The sequence below is a fragment of the Malurus melanocephalus genome, unplaced genomic scaffold (genome assembly GCF_030028575.1).
Source record: "Malurus melanocephalus ecotype Western Australia unplaced genomic scaffold, MMel_1.1 scaffold_112, whole genome shotgun sequence".
Taxonomy (NCBI): Eukaryota; Metazoa; Chordata; class Aves; order Passeriformes; family Maluridae; genus Malurus; species Malurus melanocephalus.
The window spans coordinates 635055-657108 of record NW_026623344.1 but is presented as its reverse complement, the minus strand read 5'-3'; the positions used below and the strand labels follow the sequence as shown (position 1 = coordinate 657108).

Sequence of the window (22054 nt, the reverse complement as noted above, 5' to 3'; positions counted from 1 at the left end):
ATAGCCCATAATATTTTTAGCCTTAAAGCACTTTCTGAAAAAAAGTAAATATGTATAAGAAGAGAGCTGTGTCACAAAGTTTAAATGAGTAAAACCCAACAGAAATGCCAGATTATTATTCAATGTTTTACAGCAGCCAAAAGGACATTCAGAGGAAATAAAACCCTTTTTGCTGAATACCACCAAGGCCCACAATCTTTTCTGACCGTCCCCCAGCAACCCAAGCTAATCTCACCTTGGCGTTGAATTTGGCCACAAAATCAAAGTGTTTCTTCAGGTCAGTAGCCAAAATGGCCTCAATGACGAGGAAGCGGAAATGCTTGAACTCCACGTGGTCCAGGTTGACCAGGAAGTTGTACTCTGGCCTGGACATGAAGAGGTTCCAGGCAGCAGCAGCGTGGTGGTTCTCCAGCACGGAGCGGTCATTGTACAGCACCGCCTGTGGAGGCAACCGGGGCAGGGGGAACATCTTAGCAAAATCACAGCAGATTATTCTGTTTCAGACCACAGGTTATGGCKAATGTAACATAGGTGTGTGATTCCCTGATTCTCAGAATTAACCTCACTTAAYGGATTATTGTCTGTGGTAATTGCACCAGGCAGTTGTGTCCATGTGGGACTGGTTCCGAACGCAGAAACAACAGAAATTCCAGTTTGCAGCCTGAAAACACATTCTCAGCCTGACAGATTTCTCAATGTTAAATTCCAGAATTGGTGAAATCTTTACCAAAATAAGATATGTTACTCTCATAGTGATGATAATTCCAATCAGAAAATAACAAGAATATTATTTTTCCTATTAATTTATATWCAAACAAGAGCCAATACATAAAGGCTAATCATTTAACTTCCTTTTCTGATTTTTACAACCRCAAAGCTATAGTCACTTATTTCTTACAATTAGATTATGTCTTTTCTCAATCTATTTACCTGGCCAGAATAGCAAAGTTCCTGCTCACAGAAATGCATGGCAAGGATGAGAAGTATTACTACCAATTCACAGACACAAACTGACATGAGAGYGAGTTCAGGTGGCTTGCTCTTGGTGACAGAGCAAGTTTTGTTGCAAGCTGGAGAGTAAATCTAGAATTTCTTCAGCCCTACCTGAGTTGCCACCATTAAGAYATCTCTTTTTTTGTTTCCTTATCCATAGAAGCATTTTTCAGCACAATGTGCTGAAGCCAAGTGGGTCAGCTATGTAAAGTAAGGAAATATGATCTCATAACTAAGCCAACAAAGAGTGACTCAGAATTGCTGAATTCAACTCCCAGGACAAGCAGCAACTTCTGTGTAASCTTAGGCAAGCCTCAATCCTACATTTATACAACTGAGATTATTTTCCACACTCCCTGCCTCTTTTAGTGATGCACAGTGCAAAAACACTTTCATAGACTGCAGCTGCTCACATTCTATAGAAACAACAGAAAATGTGTTACGATCATGCACGATTAACTTGCAAAGCAAGTCAACTACACAAGTGGGATTTTAAAATTTTATTTTAACCTTTCTGTGCCTTTCTGGGTAGAATAATTCTTTCATTCTTTCACAGTTACAGATTCTGTATCAGTCAGCAGAGCTTTAGCCTCTCCTTTGCTGACACAGTTTATCGGTACCTTTCTTAACAGCTCTGCTCACAGAGGGTGCGTATAAAGACTCTTACCAGCAATCCCCAAGTGAAGTGATTATTTCTGTCACTTTGACAAGCTGATTCAAAATATTTGGCAGACTTGTGCTTAATGGAAGCCACAGGCACCACTAGCACGGAAAAGCTGTCACCAAGACCTTCCAAACTGAGAAGAGAGATTTATTTACCTGAGGAGCACTCGTTGCTACCAAGAAGGCATTGGTCCTTCCTGGGTGATCGTAATCATGCATGGCTGCAGCTACATAAAGAGCCATCAGCTCCAGGGCAGGGATGTTGCCAGCCAGGCAACCATAGCTGTCATCTGTAGGTGTGTATGTCTTCGAAAACACGTAACCCATATGGCCGTGAGTGATCCCACTGTCAGAATCTGAGCAGGAATGGAGAAATAGAAACAATAAAAAATCCATGCCACATCTTCAGTGACCTGCTAAGACAGAGGCAACAAAGCAGGGAGAGAAGGAGCAGATTTACAGAGCATAAAAGAGGAGTAAACACAACCTGAACTCCATATTTCCTGTGCCCATAATCCGATATGGTACAGTAAGGCAAACAATTGGAAAGGAACAATTTCTGATCTCACCTGGGGATCTTTKGCCATCCAGAAAAAAAACTATTTTCAAACTAAATAAGTTACAAGCAGTGAGACATGAATTTACAGCCATGCTGGAGCTTTGTGGTGAAACTTGATCTTCCCACTCCTTTCTCTAATTTYTTTCATAATGTAGAGAAGTTTATGAGACAGTGACAGTCCTTAAAGCAATGGACTAGAATTTGTCAACTAAATTAGAGTGTATGTTCTCCTATACAAATGTCTAGACTTTGGATTTTTGCTGATAATCCTTTTATCATCCTCTTTTTTAAGTATCTTGAGCATACCTGTCAGTAACAGGTACTGAGATGCTTTGCTAATTTAATCTGAATGACCTTGAATGGACCTTGCATGCAGCTGAATAATGTCTTTTGAATAACAAACATCAGAAACTCAACTGCTTTCATTCCACCTCACCCATAAAGCCACCAAAATCMCTTGCTAACAATTTTTTCCAGGAATAAAACATTTTCTGCCCCACCAAAACAACCTGGAGAGTTTTACAAAACATATGTAAGYGCTATGCAAACACATCTGAAAAAAATAAAAAGCAGAAATGGSACAAACTCCTGCTTTTCCAGTAACTCTCTGAGAATTCCCACTAAACACAGACAGGTCCTCTAGTTCCACAGCTGAACATGGAGAAGTTAACATAAAAATGCAAGAGCCTCCTGTAATGAGCAACCATAACAGCAGAAGAGTTGTCTTGTAAAGTTACTTGCCAGATGGTAACAAGCCTCTTTCTTGAAGACAGTGAGGAAAGGCAAAGAACACTTCATGACAGCCAAGCAGTGGCAAATGCACAGCACTATCTGCATGCCCCAGATTTTACAATAGCAAAACAATGCAGGGTTTAAGGATTTAAATCTATGCTGCTTCTGGTGCAGCACTGAAAAACACTTTTAATACAGTTTTCCTAGGAAAAAACCTATTGCAAAAATCAAATTATGACAAAGATTTGTCGTTATAGGTGACCACAAAGGTTTGCATTCACACATCATTAAATGTTAAGTACTAGGTTTTGGAGGAACAATTCCATTCTCTTCAAAATCACACAAACACACCCGAACACCTTCAACATCCATTGTGCTACTGAACTACAACACCAYGTTACATTGCATTAGATTGCAACAAGTTCTGCATGCAATCCTCAATTGCTGGCTTTCTTACAGAAAATTTCATGAGAGAAACTTAAGGAACACAACATTTAAATATACCTGAATCACTTGCTGACCCGTGGTCATTGATCACAGTTGGGAGTCCTGGGATAGGCTGAGTTGTAAGGTACCACACTGCGTGTAGAACATCAGTGGCATGGATTCGGTTGTGATCTGTGATAGAAAGAAAAGGACCCAGCTATAAAACATCAGGACATTTCTGACAGAGGGATATCAGCACCATCTAGTGGGTACCATGTGCCAGTCAATCCAGCAGAGACAAAACCAACATTAACATGAGCATCAGAGATGTTTTGGGTTTTACCTTTTTCACAGAAATGAAAAAAAGGAAGGTAAATTAATTTTGTATTAGACAAGGTATTCCTCTTTGCTAAAACAAAACACACTTAAGAAAAAAAAAAACAGGGAAATAGAGGGCTATGTTCACAAAATTCCAGAAACTCTAAGAATAGTTAACTGTTTTCAACAGAAAGGCATGGCTCCAGTAGAACAGACTGTGGGACTTCCCTCTCTGAACCTCCTCAAGCTGTAATCTGCTGCTGTAGATCCTGAGCAAGTTCAAACACAGGGAAAGGATTGAAACCAGGTCTCTCACCTTCCAGGAACAGAGTCCAACCACCTGGCTGAAGCTATTTTGAGGTAGCTTTCCTTAAATCCTTCCCACAGAAGCTGCTCCAATTGGTATTTATTATTTTGACAGAGAGATTATATGGCTTCTTATAATGATGTCTCCCACATTTTTCTGGGAGAATGGAGAAAACGGGGTGTCCCRTGTTCCCCAGTGCTGGGTTTATCTGCCAGCTAAGGGAAGTAATAGCTCTTTCTTTTTGGGGAAACAACAGCTTTTTGYAGTTAAAGCAGTTTGATAAATTTGATTTGAATTAGTAAATACTCTGGGGATGTCTGAAAACAGGTTTTTCAGTSAATAAATGGTTCCCACTGAAAAATATCAGTCAAGTTCCAAAAGAATAGGATTCACTCATGCATTTGGCATATTTTTTCTGCTTAAAAAACTAATCTCCTTTGGTAGAACATCACTGCTACTGTGTAAGTTGCTTTTGGGATGCTAAATGTTTCTAGAAACTCCAGCTGGGGCACCGGGGTAAACTTGCATCATCAGGAAACAGTCTTTACAGTTATAATAGCAGCTTTATATGATTTCTGGCTTGTGCAGATTTTGCCAGGAATTGTCATGAAACTCAGTGAAGAAAAGATGAGAGGCTATGGTTCAGCACCAGCCTCTGACCAGCCACTCATTTGGTCATAATGTAGCAGAAGAAAAAAAAAAGTAGCTGTTATAGTGAGAAAAGAAAGACTTCAATATAAAAGTATGTGGAAAATCCCCAAAACTTTAAAGAAGCACTATTATCTGCTGGGAWTTTTTACTTACAAGGTATCTCTCGGTATCCACACTCCAAGGCATGAAAATAGTTCATAAATTCCCTCACTGGTATTTTAAAGGTTTCAAACAGCCCCATGTCTTCAAAAAGCCTGTATGATACCTGAAAGAAAAAAAAAACAACAAAATCTTCATATTGCTAAGTAGATCAGAAAAACTCTAATAATTTGATATAAAACTCCTTAAGTCAAATTGCCCCACAAAAATCTGCTTTCCTGGTAGCATTTTCTCAAATTCATCTGATCCAGCTGCTGCTATTTCTATAGGGATGTGGCYACACAGTCAAAGATATAAGTGTCTAGGAGTCCTCCGCATTTCTTCATTACAACCTTCCAGATGTTCTTCTCTTCCCTTCAGGCACACGGATCCCTCAAATTTTGCCAACATCTCAGAAACCTGAATACATAAAGATGTCCACAGGTCTTCAGTGCCTTTGGAAAAAATTCTCGACAAACTTATCCAAGGAGCATTCTTGAGTCACATCGATTTCCAGAAAAGGGGGAACAAGTGAAGGACAGACAGAAGGTGGAAACATGTGGATCCCATGCATTGTGTCCTTGCCTTCTCTCCCATTTCAGAAGTGAAATGATAAAAATTATTTCAACAGATATCAGAGGCAGCATATATCTTAGGAAGCAGAGCTGCTCTAARTGTTCCTTCACCAAAGRTGACTGTAAACATCCAGGAGAAGATCCGTTGGGAAGGAGAATGTGMTGGATGAGTGACGAGGTGTTCAGGAAAGATGAATGCTCTGAAAGTTAGACAGTGGCTGATGCAAGATGGGCACTTCTGAAGACAAGTTTGAATTTGATGYGCAAAACAATGGGGTCAGTAAAATCACTGCTTGATCTTCTCACTTCTTTCACCAATTGGACCCTAAAGTCACTGCCTGACAAAGGACAAGCACTTCTGCATGATTCCTAATGGGAGCTGCTTTGGAACTGGGCATCATTATTTACATGTAGCTCCTCTCCTGGGTGTTGCAGACACACAGGAATGGCTCTCCTTGGAGGACATGTGCAACGTTTAGATTAGCAGTTCCCTTCTCAGTTCCCTTCTTGCACTCTTTTTTTGTGTCTTGTGCATTTGTTTTCTTCAGATGAGTTTCTTYGAAATTGCTGGCACCCAGTGTCTGGCTCTGACAAACTCCTCACAGGGCTGGGGTGATGATCCCAGGAATATCCCAGCCCCATGAGTGATGATGACAGGACCAAACAATCCTCTTGTTACCATGCAGGGACCAAGTCAGAAGTAATGTGGCAGTGATGCCACCCTGCCTCTGACACTGCTCCTGTACTGCCAGCACAGGAGCACCTCCACTTCTCTCTGTGGGCCCAGTAATCAAAGCTAAACTACAGGTTTTAGTCTTACAGGAGCTTTATGGCCTGTTGTGAAGCAGCAGCTCAGTTCTGAGAGCTCGGCTCTTTGTCTCTGAAATGAGACCGAATGCACATTCCTCTCTGAACCCTGCCATGTGTATTTGTCACTGTCACATTTACTGTGCCTGCCAGTCTAGTTTGCACAGATGCTTTCRTGGTTGCTGACTGGTTTGGGGTCTTTTTGTATGTCTAAACCAATTTAACATTCCACAAAGAAGGAACAGACATCTCAAGCAGCTTCAAAGATGCTAAGCCAGCATTTGCTTTCTAAACCGAATGCTTCCCTAGAGGCACGTGTCAACTCTGCTTTGTTCCATCTCATAAATTTAACCTAGTGAGGCAAACATGGTTAATTCAGCTTCTTAATTTACTTTTTTTTTTTTATAGATGAATCCATTTAATAGCAAAATACAGAGAATAAATCATTGGAGCTTTTGTTTTCATTTGTTARTAATATCCCAGGATTTTAAAATCAAACTAGAAAAAAATAGTGCTTTTGGCTGGAGAAAAAGATTTATTTAGATTTCCTGATTCCTKAAAATAATTTTGTTAGGAACATCTGAATAGGTCGGGGAAGGAAGGATCTACCTTTATTTTGTGAACAAGGTTGAACTTGGACATTCTGCTGTTAGGGAGAGGGAGCTATTAAAAAGAGCTGTTACAGAAAATGTTGAATTTTCATCACAATATTACTTATTAAAGCTTCTCTATTTTATTTCACAGGCCTCATTTTGTGGTACTGTGAAACAGAAACATGCTGAGAACCTGTGCAAAAAGCAGACGTTTGGAAATAGGGTGATGAGATTTAATGCAGCTTGAAGGAGGCACAGGGGAATTGTGYCCAGAGGTCCAGAACTCCATGCAGCTTGGTAAAGTGCTTAAAGCCTACAGAGGTGTCCATGTAAAACCAGCACAAATTTTGGCTCATCTTAGCTGTTGGTTATACCATTAAAAGAAAGTTCTGGTTTTCCTTTATGTTTCATTTATCGTTCTATCATTGTTCCATGATATTAGAAAAATGAGCAGTATGGTCTAGAAGAGCATCAACCGCACACTCAAGGTCCAGTGCAAAACTGCCTCAACGAGCACTGCTTTTATATCAATATCCACTGCTTTTATATCAATATCCACTGCTTTTATATCAATATCCACTGCTTTTATATCAATATCCAGCCAGCCACAGTTTGCCTGTTTCTAAAATGAACCTAGAGAATTGGCAGGCTGGTCAAACACAGATGTGGCTTGCCAAGCTACAGAACACTAAAAGGCAGACCACAGAATAAATTTGAATTCATGCCATGGTTTTCCTTGTTGACCACCAGATAATTGAATCTAGCTGAATAATAGGTAACCACCAAGGGACTGTGATTTGATCCAGCRTTCTCTGGAGCTTGTTACACTGAGATCTGCCTGACACACTAACCTCTGTGTTTCTGGGGGGGTGATAATTGCACCACATTGTACCAATTAACTTTATCTCTTCTTTCCAGCACTCACCACTACATAATGCCTTGTAAAGTGAAACTCGTTCAGTCAGATTCTCTTGGGCTTTTTGCCCTTTCATCCCTAAATAATAATAAAAATAATTACTTGCTTTTCCTGTTTAATAATCTTCAATACTTTCATAARAAAAAATGACTAATTTGTCAGTGTGCCAGGAAAAGGGGCAAAACAGAGTAGAAAGTTCAGCCAAGAAAGTGATTATGGAAAGTGACACTAATCGTGCTGGGGAGAGACAGGCTGTGTCAGTAACTGAATTAAACCCATAGGAAGGAATAAAAACTTGAGAGTTCTGAGAAAGAAAGACTAGTAAGCCCTGCCATCCTAACCCACAGCCAATTAGTCTTCCCTGCATAATAATGGCATGAATTTTCTCTCAAAGTTCAGATTCTTTAAAAATTAGGGACTCTAGCAAGGATTCTTTTTACCCCCACTTCCTCAAATCTTGCTTTCCTGCCTGGCCTGGCTGAAATCTTCAGTATAAAAGAGGACCAAAACTCTGCATATCCTCCATCCTCTGTGTATATTTACTGTTTAGCCCTTCCATGCTAAACCCCGTGAGAAATCCTTTCCCAAAGAACTCAGTAAGGATGGAAGCATCTCAAAAGAATATTCCGAAAATCAGAGAGYAGAAAGCAAAATAGGTGTGTGTTTTTTTCTTTTGCATTTTTTAATTTAAAGACACTTAAAAGTAAGGAATATAATGAGACWGAGTTCATATTGTCAGCCTTGAATTAGGTGTCAGGGATCACAGTTCATTKGATCATCAGCTTGTAAGGACAAAGGCTTTCAACATGACTGTGTCCAAATCTGTCAACATTCCACCCAAACACTGCAGACAAGCACATCTCTCACCTGGCTGAGAATCCGACCACATTTCTTCCCTATTTTTTCCACCAAATCAAAGATTGGGAAGTTCCAACTATTTAGCTGCTCCATCAGGGGATCCAAGTTGTCCATAACCAGAGGCTCAGGGGCCAGTACAGGCTTGTCCTGGGCCAGAAATCAGAATAGAGAGGATTGTTACTTYAGTGAAGCATCTCAAGCAAAAATTTATGCTCTTAAAGACTGAAGTCATGTTAGCATCATGTGTAAGTCAGTGGTTCTTTACTCGGCTCAGTGTAGATGTCCTAATTTCTAGCAGCCCTGCAGCGATTCACTCTCCTTTGAAATGTGTTTCACTTGAATGGATAGCAAATTCTGTTTATGAAACATCAGTGTATGCACTGAGCACTGAGACACACTCATTCATTCACTCATGGGAATCGTTCATTCATTTCCAAGGGAGTCTGCCTTCATTGTGAAATTTGCTGTGGTGCAGAAGAAAAAGATCTCAGTTTTTGCTTCTGCATCAGGACCSATTCATTACACTCTAACATGGCTAACAGAGCTCAGTCCAAGTGAAGACTTATACTCCTTAAGCTGAAACCTACCAGCTTTTCAAGGTCTGCAAATAAAAGGTGSGTTGTGCCCCTTCTTTCACATTTCTCCCTGTACACTCCCTGGAATTTCATTTTACTTAGAAGCTGGAGATGAGTAAATGCCAGAATATGTCAAGCAAAATGCCTTCTCTCAGCATGTCCAACTCCAACAGATTACAATAAATTTTTCAAGAGCTCCTGCCAACTTCAAATTATTAATTCAGCTGTACAACAGACTGTGGAAAACTTAACTAAGCAAAGCTTTCCCTCTGCATCTCAACCAGTCTTACAGCTGAAAGCTGTGAGACATTCAGCACTTGTTCACCACACTACAATATTTGYTGTTTAAGACATAACCTACAATAATATCTTGAAGCACCCTTAGACCAGATTTTGCATTTTTGTTTAGTTTGGATTTTGTTTTGGCTTTTTTCTTCCCCTCAGTCTATTGTGCTAGGGGACCCTTGAGGAGCTACCTCAGGTGGTGTCAAGGGATGCAGGATGATGGTCTCAGGCGTGTAGGACCTACAGCCGGATCCCTTCCGCGGCTGCTCCTTGGAGCAATCCGTGTCATCATCGTTCTGCACGATGTCACTGCTGTCACTGTTGTTGGTCTCATAGTCAGAAGTGGCTTGGGCAGGATCATCTACAAAAACAAATCACAAAGTTTGTGCTGTGAACAGCAAGGATTTCATRGAAGTCATCCTGTGACCTTCCGAATAACAGCAACAGGATCTCTGACTCATGATAYATTTGTGCTGCTTGGCTGGCTCCGAAGTGGGATGATCGGTCCAAGGGCATTAAAGATACACCCTACAGAGTGTAAAAATGACATCAGGGATTGAAGAGARAAAAAATTGAGGACTATTATTTGAGTAAATGAGGGAAACAATATATATACTTAATATTTTAACTCCATTTTTCAKTAGCATTTTGTACATGTTGCACGTACAAAAAGTGAAGGAGCCTCAAAGACAATTTGTACATCCTCACCTGTGTATGTTCCCCTTATATGACAGAMAAGCATGTCTCCCCTTTCAGTGGATGATTACTGAATTTGAAGGAATGAGGTGTTTTTGACAAAGAATTACCTGTTCTGTTCAGGGTGTGTGTGGTAGCATCGTTTCTATTTAATGTCCCATCACCAGCTTCTATTTGGTTGTAGGGTCTGCCACAGCTGAAATACATAAAACGTGCAAAAAATAAAGAACCATGTGCATTAGACAGTCTCATGCAAAATTATTTCCTGCTGGCAGTGTGAGATTGTCATACAGTATAAGTCATGGTCCAAGGTACATTCTACAGACAAAATCACAAGAGAAAGCTGAAGTTTTATTGGATCTCTGGACAAAAATGCAAAAAAGACCTTGGATTAACTGRCCACCACCATTAAATTTGTGYTTTCAACAGTAAACCTGTGGYATGTGATTTCTTTGAATGATTTTTAAAAAATTCTCTAAGTATACCAGTACAAAAAGAATCCCCTAATTCTATACTGCAACTGCCCCGTAAAAATGAATTAAAATTATGAAAATGTGCCAGAGTTCCATAAAATCTTACAGAATTTAATTTGAACATAGTCATGTTCTGGCATTTCTCTTATTGGTTAAAACTTGAATATGTTCCTCTTAAGGAGGAAAATTATGTTTTACCATTTCTTCAACGACAGCATATCAAGTACATAAGAACCAAGGTATTTTGGACAGAACATGAGTAGTGTGATGCATCATCCAGAAATTAGAAGAGCAAAAAGACATTTTGGGAGGGATCACAATATTATGATCTTTTTAAATGCCTGGCTCTTCCTTTCCATTAAAAAGCTTTATTCCTTGTGTATAATTCCCTTTAAACCCTAATTATAACCTGGCATTTAAACATTTTCTGTGATTTCACTCAGCATTTTGTGGCATATCTTACATATTACCATCTTTGCAAAGGAACTATTACAGAATTATTTGGATTGGTCAAACTTTGTACGAGGAGCTCTGCACTGCTGTAAGTTCAACATAGAAAAATGGCTTAAATTCTGTGCCAGGTAGCTTTTGACTGGGTCATCCAGAACATATCCTGGAGCTTGGAATGCCCTGCAAACATAATGAATTCCTGAAAGACTTTCAAATAAAAATGCTACTCGCTTCAATGATACCTGTAGTGCATAGCAAGCAAATRAATCTTGTATAATTCAGGTTGATAAACAAGATGAAAGAAAGCATTAATTTCTATCTCCTATATTCTTTATGTTTTCTATAAGGTCAGTGATAGCCTTTGATTGGTTGTAATGCTACAAGGCTTTTGCACCAGTATGAGTGCACCTCTTTATTTCCTGAACATATGCAAACTCACACTGATTTAATGTGTATGGTCCACAAAGAGCTGTATTAAAAAGAAGATTACTGAGCTACCCAGTAAACACTTGAAATCAACTGCGTGTTGGAAGTAAACGTGCCCATGCAACTTTAACTCAATTCCTTCATGCACAGGCATTATRATACACTCCTTAACTTCAGGACTGTTCAATATTTTTTGCACAGGATTTCYGCCTCATCCACTCAGCAGAATTAGAAATGATCACTTACGAATTSCTCTAACAGCATGTCCTGATATATGCTCTTGCTTAAGCGAAACTAGTGAAAATCAAAGTCTGCACATGTCAAGAAAGTATATTTCATTACTATCTACCTTACTTTGGGTTTCTTTTTGACATTTTTAATTGAATTGTTAACTGTTTTTTGGTTTGTTTTTTTTTAACAGAAGGCTTCCAGAGATCATTACCACTTGTGAAATAACAGTATTTTGTTGAAGTGGTAATAAAAGCGCAGCTTAGTAAGAGTGTAAGCACCTATGTGCTGTATTTCTGTTGTGACATATAGTTTTAATTTCAAATAAAGCTGTCCATATCTCAGTTTTGGTACACCTTTGGAAAACTCTTAAAAGCACTTGAGTGCCGTGGTCCTTGCAGCTGTGTATGGGGGCTGGGCTTGGATTCAGTGTGGGCAGGACTAATGAGTAGTGTGCGCATGAGCAGATGATATGGTGTGTGGGATGGAGCTGGGCTGGGCAGCCGCTGTGGGATTGGATAGATGAAAAGCATTTACCAATTGGAGTCTGGAAYGTAATGTATGAGAGTTTTTCTGGTTATGTAATCTGTCTAGAACTTCACTGATTGGTTCATTTCTCAAAACCGGGTAGAGATAAGGGATTCCTATAAAAAGGGCACAAGGAGCGCGGTCAGTCCATAGAGCTGAATATCACTACATAAGAAGGAGCTGAAAGCACTATACCTAAAAGAGCTATGAAGATTTAATAAAGAAGAAACCTGGACCTGTCTGCGTCGTGTGTCTTTCCTGCGCCTGGGATCTGCGGGGCCAGAGCGGGGTATCCAATACTTGAGTTTCTATTTAGTCATCTAAATCCATCTTAAAAGCCTGTTGGGATCCTACTCCAAACTCCAGCAAGGATGATTACCTTGAGCACACTTGCAATCTCAATTYTGAGTTTCTTACACCCATTTCCTAGCCTTGCACACAGAACATCCAAAGTTATGAAACTGATGTCAGAAATGAAAAATTATTTGCAAAGATAGTAAAACTTGAAAGCAGATACTCTCTGCTGGCTGGCCACTCATGCTATGACCAAAAGTAACTTCTGGTGAGTAAGGAACCTTGAAACTGCACTGGAACAGACTTTGGGATACCAGCGTTTTCCACTATTCTGAACTGAACATGTATTGCAAACTCCAGTAATTTGATTTAGCAACTGAATCCTTCCTGAGAAGATAAACAGAACAACTTTCTTTCCAATATGCTAATTTTGCACAGTAGGTCTGTGTTACCTAATAAAGGGCTGCTTTAAAGTATGAAATTAAGCTGTATTACTGGAGCTCTTAGCAGTAGAAAGAATTCATCTGCTGTTGATTTCTGAAAAAAAAGAAATCACCACAGTACCTAATTTGACTCTGCCCAGGGAAGACAGGATCCACTCCTGAGAGAAGGTTCAAAATTAGGGAGCCTTCAAGCATTGTTGGCCCACCTTTGCCAGAAGCCTACAGGTCAGAAGCTTTTAAGCCCTAGCAGTCAGATTTTTCKATCCAACATCAGATGCCTGCTGTGRAAGACTTGGTCTGTGACCTAAAGGCCACTGCTCATGTCAAGAGCATGGCTTGAGAAAGGTAAGTTGTAAACATGAAATCCAACTTTGTGATCTGCAGGTTATTGACAAAGAATTTGTTTATGAATCAGGCTGTCCATGTGACAGGAGCAAAAGCAATAAACATAGCAATAAACATAGCAATAAACATAGCCAACAGTCTTCCACTTCAAAAGCATCTTGCAGCATCGATCTACACATTTACACAAGTGCTATAAACTTGAAATATCAATATAAACACTGCAGTAAATTACAAAAACTTGTATGTGGACCAATAGAACATGTTCATGAGAGCAATATGAAATGATTCCAAGGCATGTGAAATTACTAACTTACCTGCTGCAGATGATGGAGGGGCTGATTACAGGTTCTGACAGGCTAGGTGCACTCTGAGTAGAAGTTAAGACTTTGTGTGGCTTTAAGCCCTGCTTGGTGTCAGTATCTGTAGACTCTGGAAATGACACAGAAGATGTTTTTCCTGTAGGACTTGTGGCAGGGGTTCCCTGGATCGGTGAATGGCACGGGGAGGTGAGAGGTGAAATATTTGGTGGGATACCTGGCCAAGGACAAGAAGAGTCTTGTCAGTTAACAGAAGTGGCAAATGGTTGCATTAATTCACTATGCAGAAATACTTCTCTTGAGATGCACCAGCACAGTCTCAAAAAAAAATATAAATAAGATACTCTTCTCCAGTCTGTGCCAAGCCCAGGGCTGTCACAGAGTGATGAATCTCCATTACTATCAGCCACTTTTACCTGCTGAAGATGTGGCTCAAAATACAAAACATCTTTCCCTGTTGAGCAGGATTCACTAAGTGGACAGGCATGGAATGAAAGACATGTTGGTGGCCTGACTGTTGGTATCAACATCTTCTAGGGACAGCCCCAAACAGGCAGTGCCCAGGCCCATCTGCAGTTTCTCTGTCACTGTTWGTAAAGCAGGGASAAGGAAGGCTTACACACATTCCCAGAAAAAAATTGGATTTCTACAGGTTTGAAGACTAGCAATATACCAAAAAAAGCAATTTTTAGTAGTCATACATTATATAAAAACTGCACCTCTGGTGCCATTTCTGCATTCTTCGTAGATTTTGGCTTTGATCTTCAGCTTGGGCTTGTTTTTCAGTATCTGTTGCTCACTAAGGGAAACTTGCAGCCATTAACTGCAGCACATGGCACTGCACACCTGAGCTAGAGCATAGAAACTGCCAATATCCACATGTGCAACATTAGCAAGGCGTAGCTCTCTCTGTCCCTCGTTCAACCTAAGCACCACTGCCAAGATGAAATGCATCAGCCAGTCCAGAGTTTAAACAAAGTGCTGCCTTCTCTTGGAATCCACTTTGCAATTCCTACTCTCAGCAAAATGATCCAACTCAAAGCACAGAGGAGCAAACTCAATCTATCTTAAAAGGAAATGCATGGAAATTGAGTTACCTCCTGTTCTTTAGTTTGTAGGAACTCAGCCCCAGTTAATTTACCACATTCAGCTTCAAAGCCAAAGGATATCAAGACCKTAGGAACTTGAACTGGTTTTATGTTTGAATAGTGCCCTCTGTCTAAATGCATGCCAGACATAAAAATTGTCTTAAAATAAGGCAATAAGTTGATCTAAGTTTATAAAATATAAATCTTGCAGGATATACATGTACAGTTCCAGTGKTTTTTTTTTTTTCCCTGATAGTAACTTACTGTGATAGGAGGCTAAAATGTGATTTTACTGTTGACARTGCAAGGGTTAAAAAAAATTCTGATAGTTACTGTGCTGTAATTTGGAGATATCCAGCATCTCAGTTTTGATTAAGGGTATTTCTTCAGCAAACATGGTACATATTAGTGTCTTAATTCAACAATTGCAAGTAGGAGATAATGCTAGTTTTGAGATCAGAAAACTACAGCCTTCAGAGCARTTGAAATGCTATCAGATGGCCATGACACAGGGAAATTGCTTTAAAATACAGAAAACCTCTGTTTCACATTTATGAATTCATTGAGATGTCGGCTTTCCATCCAACAAAAACATGTCCTTAAAACATTTCACAGTCTGTTAGTTGCACAGGGGATTGAGTTGGATTATTTAGTATTTTTGAGCTATATGTTACCAAGTAATATTCATAACTCTTAGAGGATGCAATACATATGGTCGTCTTTCAGCAGTTTGAAACAAGCCCTGAAAATTTAAACAGCAGTTTTCACAATAATGTCTCTAATCACAGCAGGCTTTCTACTCCTAGTCTGGGTTCCAGCCTCCTGAAATATTTTTTGTTGTGTGTGTTTAGGTTTTTTTTTAAGACAGAACTTACCAGGGAAGGTAACCACAAATAAATATACCAAAAAAAAGCTAACGTATTTTCAATAATTCAACATTCAACCATTTACTGGCAAAAGAGASAGAAAATGTGCCTTGCTACAGCAAGGGTTTTCTAACAATCAAGATAAGAGAAGAATAAATATACAAAGACAATTTTTAAAGTACATCCATGTGCTTAGGTACTCCAGAACTTCTTCAAATGTACAGTGTTGAAGATATAAAACAGTGACTTCAGTTTGATCAGTGAAATCACATACGAAAACATTTGTGTTTTTGCCAAAATAGGCAAACCTAGAAGTATTTTCAAATGTGAATTAAAGGCACATTTTATAAACTAACATATTTACAGATTTGGCTAGATCTACTTCTACTAATTATTACTGTACATGGTCAATGGACTTGACACATAAAAGTCTAAATTGTATTAACAGGGCAAATGGAAACAATTATTTAGTTGGAGCAGGAAAACAAATCACAACTAAAAATGCATGATTATAAACAGTCTAAACCATTGGTATCAATCTTCTACATAAAACACTGACACAAAATTTTCACTCCTCTCCATCAGCATTCCTAGGAATTGCTTGTGATGGAAAGGAGATCTCCCTTCATCAAGGGGAGCTCATGTATTTGGACCAAAGTCATGACTACTAACACTTTCAGAAAGCAGAAATTGCTAAATGTAAAACTGAGTGATGAGGTCTATAAGTGTTGTTTTCCAAGTACAAGATATTATATACCCACTCATCTCCCTGTCAATTTATTGGGATAATCTCTGAAAATCACAAGTCAAATGTTTATTTTGTTCTAAAGCAAATTCTTGGATTCTTGGTACTATGTCTCCATTATTTTCCAGGTTAAATTTTRTTCATTTACCTATGTGCATATTACTTTGTAAGATAATATTGTGCTACTTTATCTTCACTGTAGTAAAACAAAGCAGCTTTGTACAAGACAAGATCTTTTGTATGCTCTCTTCAGTTTGAAAAGGAGATATGACAGCACTAGACATGCAAGATAATTGTGCAGTTATATCCTCAAACTCATCTCTTAGCTGGGATCCTCTGAATTTTCCAATGTCAGGCCTCAGGTATCTGTCAATTTCCATCTGATAGCTGGGTGGCCAGGATCTCTGAGTAATATTACCTCAATATTATTCATGTATGGATAAAAAGAAGGCTGATACAAAAAAGGAAGGCCTCGTGATGACTCTGAATTGTGACTTTGAAGCATGGGTAAACATCATGTTACACTGCATTTTTAGAGGGAGGAGAACCACACTATTGTGGATTACGGCTGCTTCGTGGCTGTCATATTACACATTTTGTTATCAATTCCAAAGTCACCTTCTTATTTTCTTCCAGGAAATAAATACAGCAATAAAGTTTTTTAAAAGGCTGAAAAAAATAAGTGAAAACCCCCATATTTCTTATCTCTGAAAATCAGTAAGGATCACCTGCACTTTCTCAACAGTGAATATACAGAGACAGACCTGTGAGTTACAAAGGTTTTKTCTCGGATATGTTTGCCCAGGACAAGCCAATTGCTGCTTCCAGCCATGCAGGTTGTGCTTTAGGAARTCTCAGCCAAGCAGTATGCACAGACAGCTAATGTCACAAATGTTATGCAAAACACCCTGTTCTCAGCCCTGCTACAGTCAAGGGAATTACAAAGGTATAAATCACAGCACAATTTCATATTGCACTCGCTGCATTGTGCTGTGACTTAACTTCTGCAAATCAAAAGAGTCAAAAWATTCACAAGGGGCATGACTACGAGCTATAATATTTTAAGCCACTGTGTTGTTTTTTTTTTTTTATTTTCAAAAAAAATAAAATAAATGTATTATATTGATGGAAAAATAAGAAAAGCAGCAGGCTGGACAGAGAAGAAAAGCAGATGCACCAGCTAGTGATGGGGAGCAGTAAAGCAGGGCTGGCAGAGCCCAGGATGCCCACKCACCTTGCCGGCTCTGCCTTTTGGCATTCAGGTGGTTGGTGGAGGACACGGCGTAGGAGGTGGAGAAGGACCTGCTCTTTGTGATTGTCATCAGAATGGAGCTGTTCCAGGAGTCAGAGCTGCAAAAACAGAGAACAAAGAGCCAAATTTCAACAGAGGTGAAAGCCTCAGTGGCAGCTCTTAAGAAGTTAGGAGCTGCAGCAAGAAGTACGTGATACTGAGACAGCACAAAATATGATGAGGAAAACAATATCTGTGAGTTGGCTGAACTGGTGTTTGTGAGGCACTCAGTACTGTGCTCAGAAAAAATATTTACAATGCAGACGGTCCAAAACTCTGGACTTCCCTCAGTGTTGAGGCCTGCTTGCCTTATTYATACAAAGATGCTTTCATTATATTGTTATCACAGTACGAAGAGGCTCAAAAGTTGACTCGAAATAAATTAAATTTATGTTCTCTTTTAATACCTCCTTAAAAGAGCCAGAAGCGACACCAATTCTCAGCAGAACTGGAAACCAGTCTCCTCTGTTGCTGGTGCCACAGCAGATACACAAGAACCCTTGTGGGACCTCCTCAGGAGGCTGATAGGACTGGATGTAGCACTGCATTACATCTACAAACACATTGCTTTGGAAGAATAAGCATTACCTCCAAAAATATTTGCTGACTGGGTCCAAATTCTTAAAATCTGTGATGAAGTGAAGCAAAGAAAGAATACAGATGTTTTCTAAAATATTTTGTTTGTTTTGTTTTATGGATTTGCTTTGTTTTTTAGTTGACAGGAAGAATATAACACACTGGCCCACTGTACAGTAAAAWAACCCCAGTGAACCAAACAAAACAAAAGCTTCTGAACCACATTCTTGGATTTCCTAAGGGAGAATCACTCGATATGAAAGTGGGTGAGGGAAGGAATGTGGGGGCTCTATTATTCTTCCAGTRTCATTAGAAGACATAAGAGGACAATGTCTACCTAGTTCAGTGACATGAGGTTTGAAGAATACAGGATTACTAATCTCAGACTGAGAGTTAAGGGGGATTTTTGCAAATGTATGATTACAGAAATATGAAAGTGATATCCCACATTGTGAGGAACGATTTGCAGGTTTTGTGACTGCAGAATCTGCTACAGGGCAATTGCAGTGTCAGCCTCTCTCCTACCCTTCAACTTTTGAAATGTTTCTTTCTCTGTGACCTGTGGAGTGCTTGAATTTGGTACAGGGAAAGTGGCCGATGACCAAGATTTATTTTTTTTTTAGGTTCAAAATTCTTCTCCTTGAAAGCAGACCTCTTTTCATCTGCCAAAATTTTTAAAGCTAGACTTATAGGATTCATTTTCCTCCTTTCTGGAATACACATTGTTTCTCCTACTGTAAAAGAAGTAGTACAAACAGTAGGCTGGGAGGCTTGACAGAGCTATAATTACACAACTGGCGACATTAAACATAGGAAGAATTGATAGCCTGTTCAGCTGGCTCCTCCTGCAGAGTTATATAACAACTGCAGGAAAGGACCAACAATAATATTTAATTGCTCTCCCTCTGCCTCTGATTCCCATCTTGGGCTGCTTACACACYACGTGAGAGGGGGATCAACAGCATAAATCAAATGCACCCCAGGAGCCACAGGTCTTTAAATGAAGAACATTTACATTTGGTTAAAGYTTCCTTGTATTTACTTTTACTGAGACAGATGGGACTCCTCACAAAGGGAACTTTGGCAAACCACGTGTTTTTCTTGCACGAGACTTTCAGGGTACTCTGCAGGATGCCTTGAGCACCTCCATATCCTGGAGAGTCTCGTCTATGGGAAAAGTTTAGGTCTCTGAAGAAAGGCCAGCCCGGGAAGAAAACAGCTCTCTGGGGCTGCATTCCCCAAGCTTTCCAAGTTAACACTGGTGATGTCAGGCCTTGCCAGGTCCTATCTTTTTCTACSAGAACCAAATTTTGAATTTCAGAAAAGCCACATATCTTGCCTTTCTTCCAATTTTATGGAGCAGTTCTGCRCTTCATTAGCATTAATAGATTTTTTAAAATTAATTTTTCTACCCAATAATATGAATAATTTTGGCATAGTCTGACAAAAATTGGGAGTGCTGCTTCTTTGACAAATCAATTTAGAGAAATGTGAAGACGTAATTTTAACACAGCTCTCAGCCAGCATTTTAGAATGTGGGACATCATTACACAGAACCAAAGAAATCTGCCCAAAGAGAAACACAGAAGAGAGAAGAGGCAATTTGTAACCTGGATGAAGATGATTCGTGAGGTTTGATGCTGGCACTGCGATCCCTTCTCACTGGGGCTGGCTCCAGAGTGGGGAGTCCAGTGGCTGATGTTGTTGTGGTCCAAGTGGAGGACACTCGTCTCAGCAGTCCTGGAGGCAAACTCCTCCGTAAGCGCTGCGGGGAAATTGGTTCCTTAGAGTTTATACAGCCTTACAAAGCCGCTACGCATGCAGAAGAAAAAACATTTCCATTTGATTTTTTCTGGCTGACAACACCGAGGGAGGTACTTTAAATCTGGATTCTCCCTCGTATTGTTCTTTTATAACCAATGCTTTAAATGCTTGGGGAGTCTGGAGCATCTCACCTATTTCAAGTTTAAAGAAAGGGATATATCCACAGCCCCATAACCACAGATGTTCAACACCAAAGGTACTTATACAAGTTAGCAGGGCCACAAAGGTGACTGAAGCATCTGTCATGAAAGGAAAGGCTTTGAGAGTTGGAATTGCTCAGTCTGAGGATGAGACAGCTCAGAGCAGATCTTACCAGTGCAGACAAATAGCTGAGGGGGGGATGTAAAGAAGGTGCCTCTTTCCATGGCTGCCCAAGACAGGGCAAGAGGCAGTGGAGCAATAATTGMAGCACAAGAAATTAAATGTAGCTGTAGGAATTTTTTTTTTTTTACTGTGAGGAGGACTGAACATAGAGAAGGTACCTGAATAAACTGTGAAGTCTTTTGGAGACACCCAAAATCCAACTGGACATCCTGAGCAAGCTAATGTAGGYTGAGTCTAGAGAAACTTTCTCCTTCATGAGCTGAGGGATAGGACTAGACTAGACCATCTCCAGATGCACTTTCAACCTGAGCTACTCTGTGTTTGAAACTGTCATGAATCCTCAGAATCAGAGATTCAAGGCAAGAAAAGCTGTAAGAAAATTAAGGCATGGGACTCCAACTTTTTTTCCTGTCATATCTACCCAACACAAGGAACACACACTGAAATAAATCTTTCATGCTCTGGGATAATGTGTCGCCAAAAGCTTAGAGAAAGCATCRCTGTTTACAGCAGATTTTTCTTGACCACCCTGCATTTTTTTTTTACCCGACTCTTCCATTTCTCCAATTAACAAGATTCACATGTGTTTTTTCAAAATTTTGAAGGTAGAGATAATAAAGAACTTTTTTTTGGTTCCAGATTTGCTGTTGCAGATCCTATAATTTTATAAGTTGTTTCGCTTGTGAAGTTCTTGTGAAGTGTTTATAGTTAAAAACTAAAATAAATATATCTGCAATGAAGAGTTTGGACTTTGCCAGAGGGTTAGGAAATATGAGATGGAAGACATCTGTGGTTCTGAAGCTCAAAGTTGCAGATAAATACGTTAACACATTATCTTCTTATATGAAATGCTCAGTGTCAGATGCTTAAGGTGAAGATCCTAAATCTGCTTTTAGACACTTAAATAGAGACCTGCAAACTATTTGTTTTATGAACCATAATACATTTAGGTCAGTGAATTCTTCAGTCAAATCAATTCTCTGTAGCATTAACTTATTTCTTCATCCTTCCTTTCTCCTCTCCTCATAAAGTCCTCTGCAAGAGCAAACCAGTATATGTTCCCTGTGTTTGCTCATGYGATAGAAGTGCTCTTCCACTTAAATCCTCCCCTTGGAGCCTAGAGTACAGCCATTATAGACATGGTCACTAAAATAAACTGGAAAATGTGCTTCAAAACCTCTGAACATCCATTTCATACATACAGCTGCTACAYAGGCAAATAGGGTGGTAATTATCATCACACTAAACTTCAATRAAAAAGGAATCACAAGCATTGCAGTTCAGATGCCTTAAATGCTGGAATGAATACTGGCTGTGCCATTTAAACTGTAAAAACATAAAAGCACTCGCCTRTGCAATGTACTCGGCATATATTTATTTTTACAAGGGAAGCTGCAGTACAAAAGCAYTTTGGTTTAGTTTCAGAAGTGAAATGTAAGCCTTGCAGGACAACTAATTAGCAACATTCTACAACTGAAGCTGCTTTAAATCTGATGTGCTCTTTCTAGCTGTTCACTTGCTAAATGGGTGGTTAATTTCCTGTCTGATCCCTGAGCATTCATAAAGCCCTTTTTCAAGGTCATATTATATATTTGGGGTTCTGTCTTATTTTTCTTTCAAGGCAACGTCCATGAGCTCACAGTGTTTGTCAGACTAACGATCATGATGATATTTTTGTTTGTTTGTGGGGCAWACTAGAGTTTAGACTTGATCCAAATCACCTGCAGGTCATCAATAGAAACTT

At 39.5% G+C, this 22054-nt stretch overlaps 1 protein-coding gene across 2 annotated transcripts in view; it reads right to left on the bottom strand.

The window, feature by feature from the left end:
* Positions 1-22054, bottom strand: part of PDE3A (phosphodiesterase 3A) — a 209819-nt gene that overhangs the window by 9286 nt on the left and 178479 nt on the right. For both annotated transcript variants that reach the window (XM_057369499.1, XM_057369500.1), the window contains exons 4-13: positions 19773-19927; positions 17530-17645; positions 13594-13813; positions 10203-10288; positions 9588-9757; positions 8546-8683; positions 4803-4914; positions 3452-3565; positions 1813-2012; positions 236-439 (exon numbers count right to left, since the gene is read on the bottom strand). In XM_057369499.1, the coding sequence (XP_057225482.1) occupies positions 236-439; positions 1813-2012; positions 3452-3565; positions 4803-4914; positions 8546-8683; positions 9588-9757; positions 10203-10288; positions 13594-13813; positions 17530-17645; positions 19773-19927 (1515 nt within the window). The remainder of the gene's footprint in view (positions 1-235; positions 440-1812; positions 2013-3451; positions 3566-4802; positions 4915-8545; positions 8684-9587; positions 9758-10202; positions 10289-13593; positions 13814-17529; positions 17646-19772; positions 19928-22054) is intronic.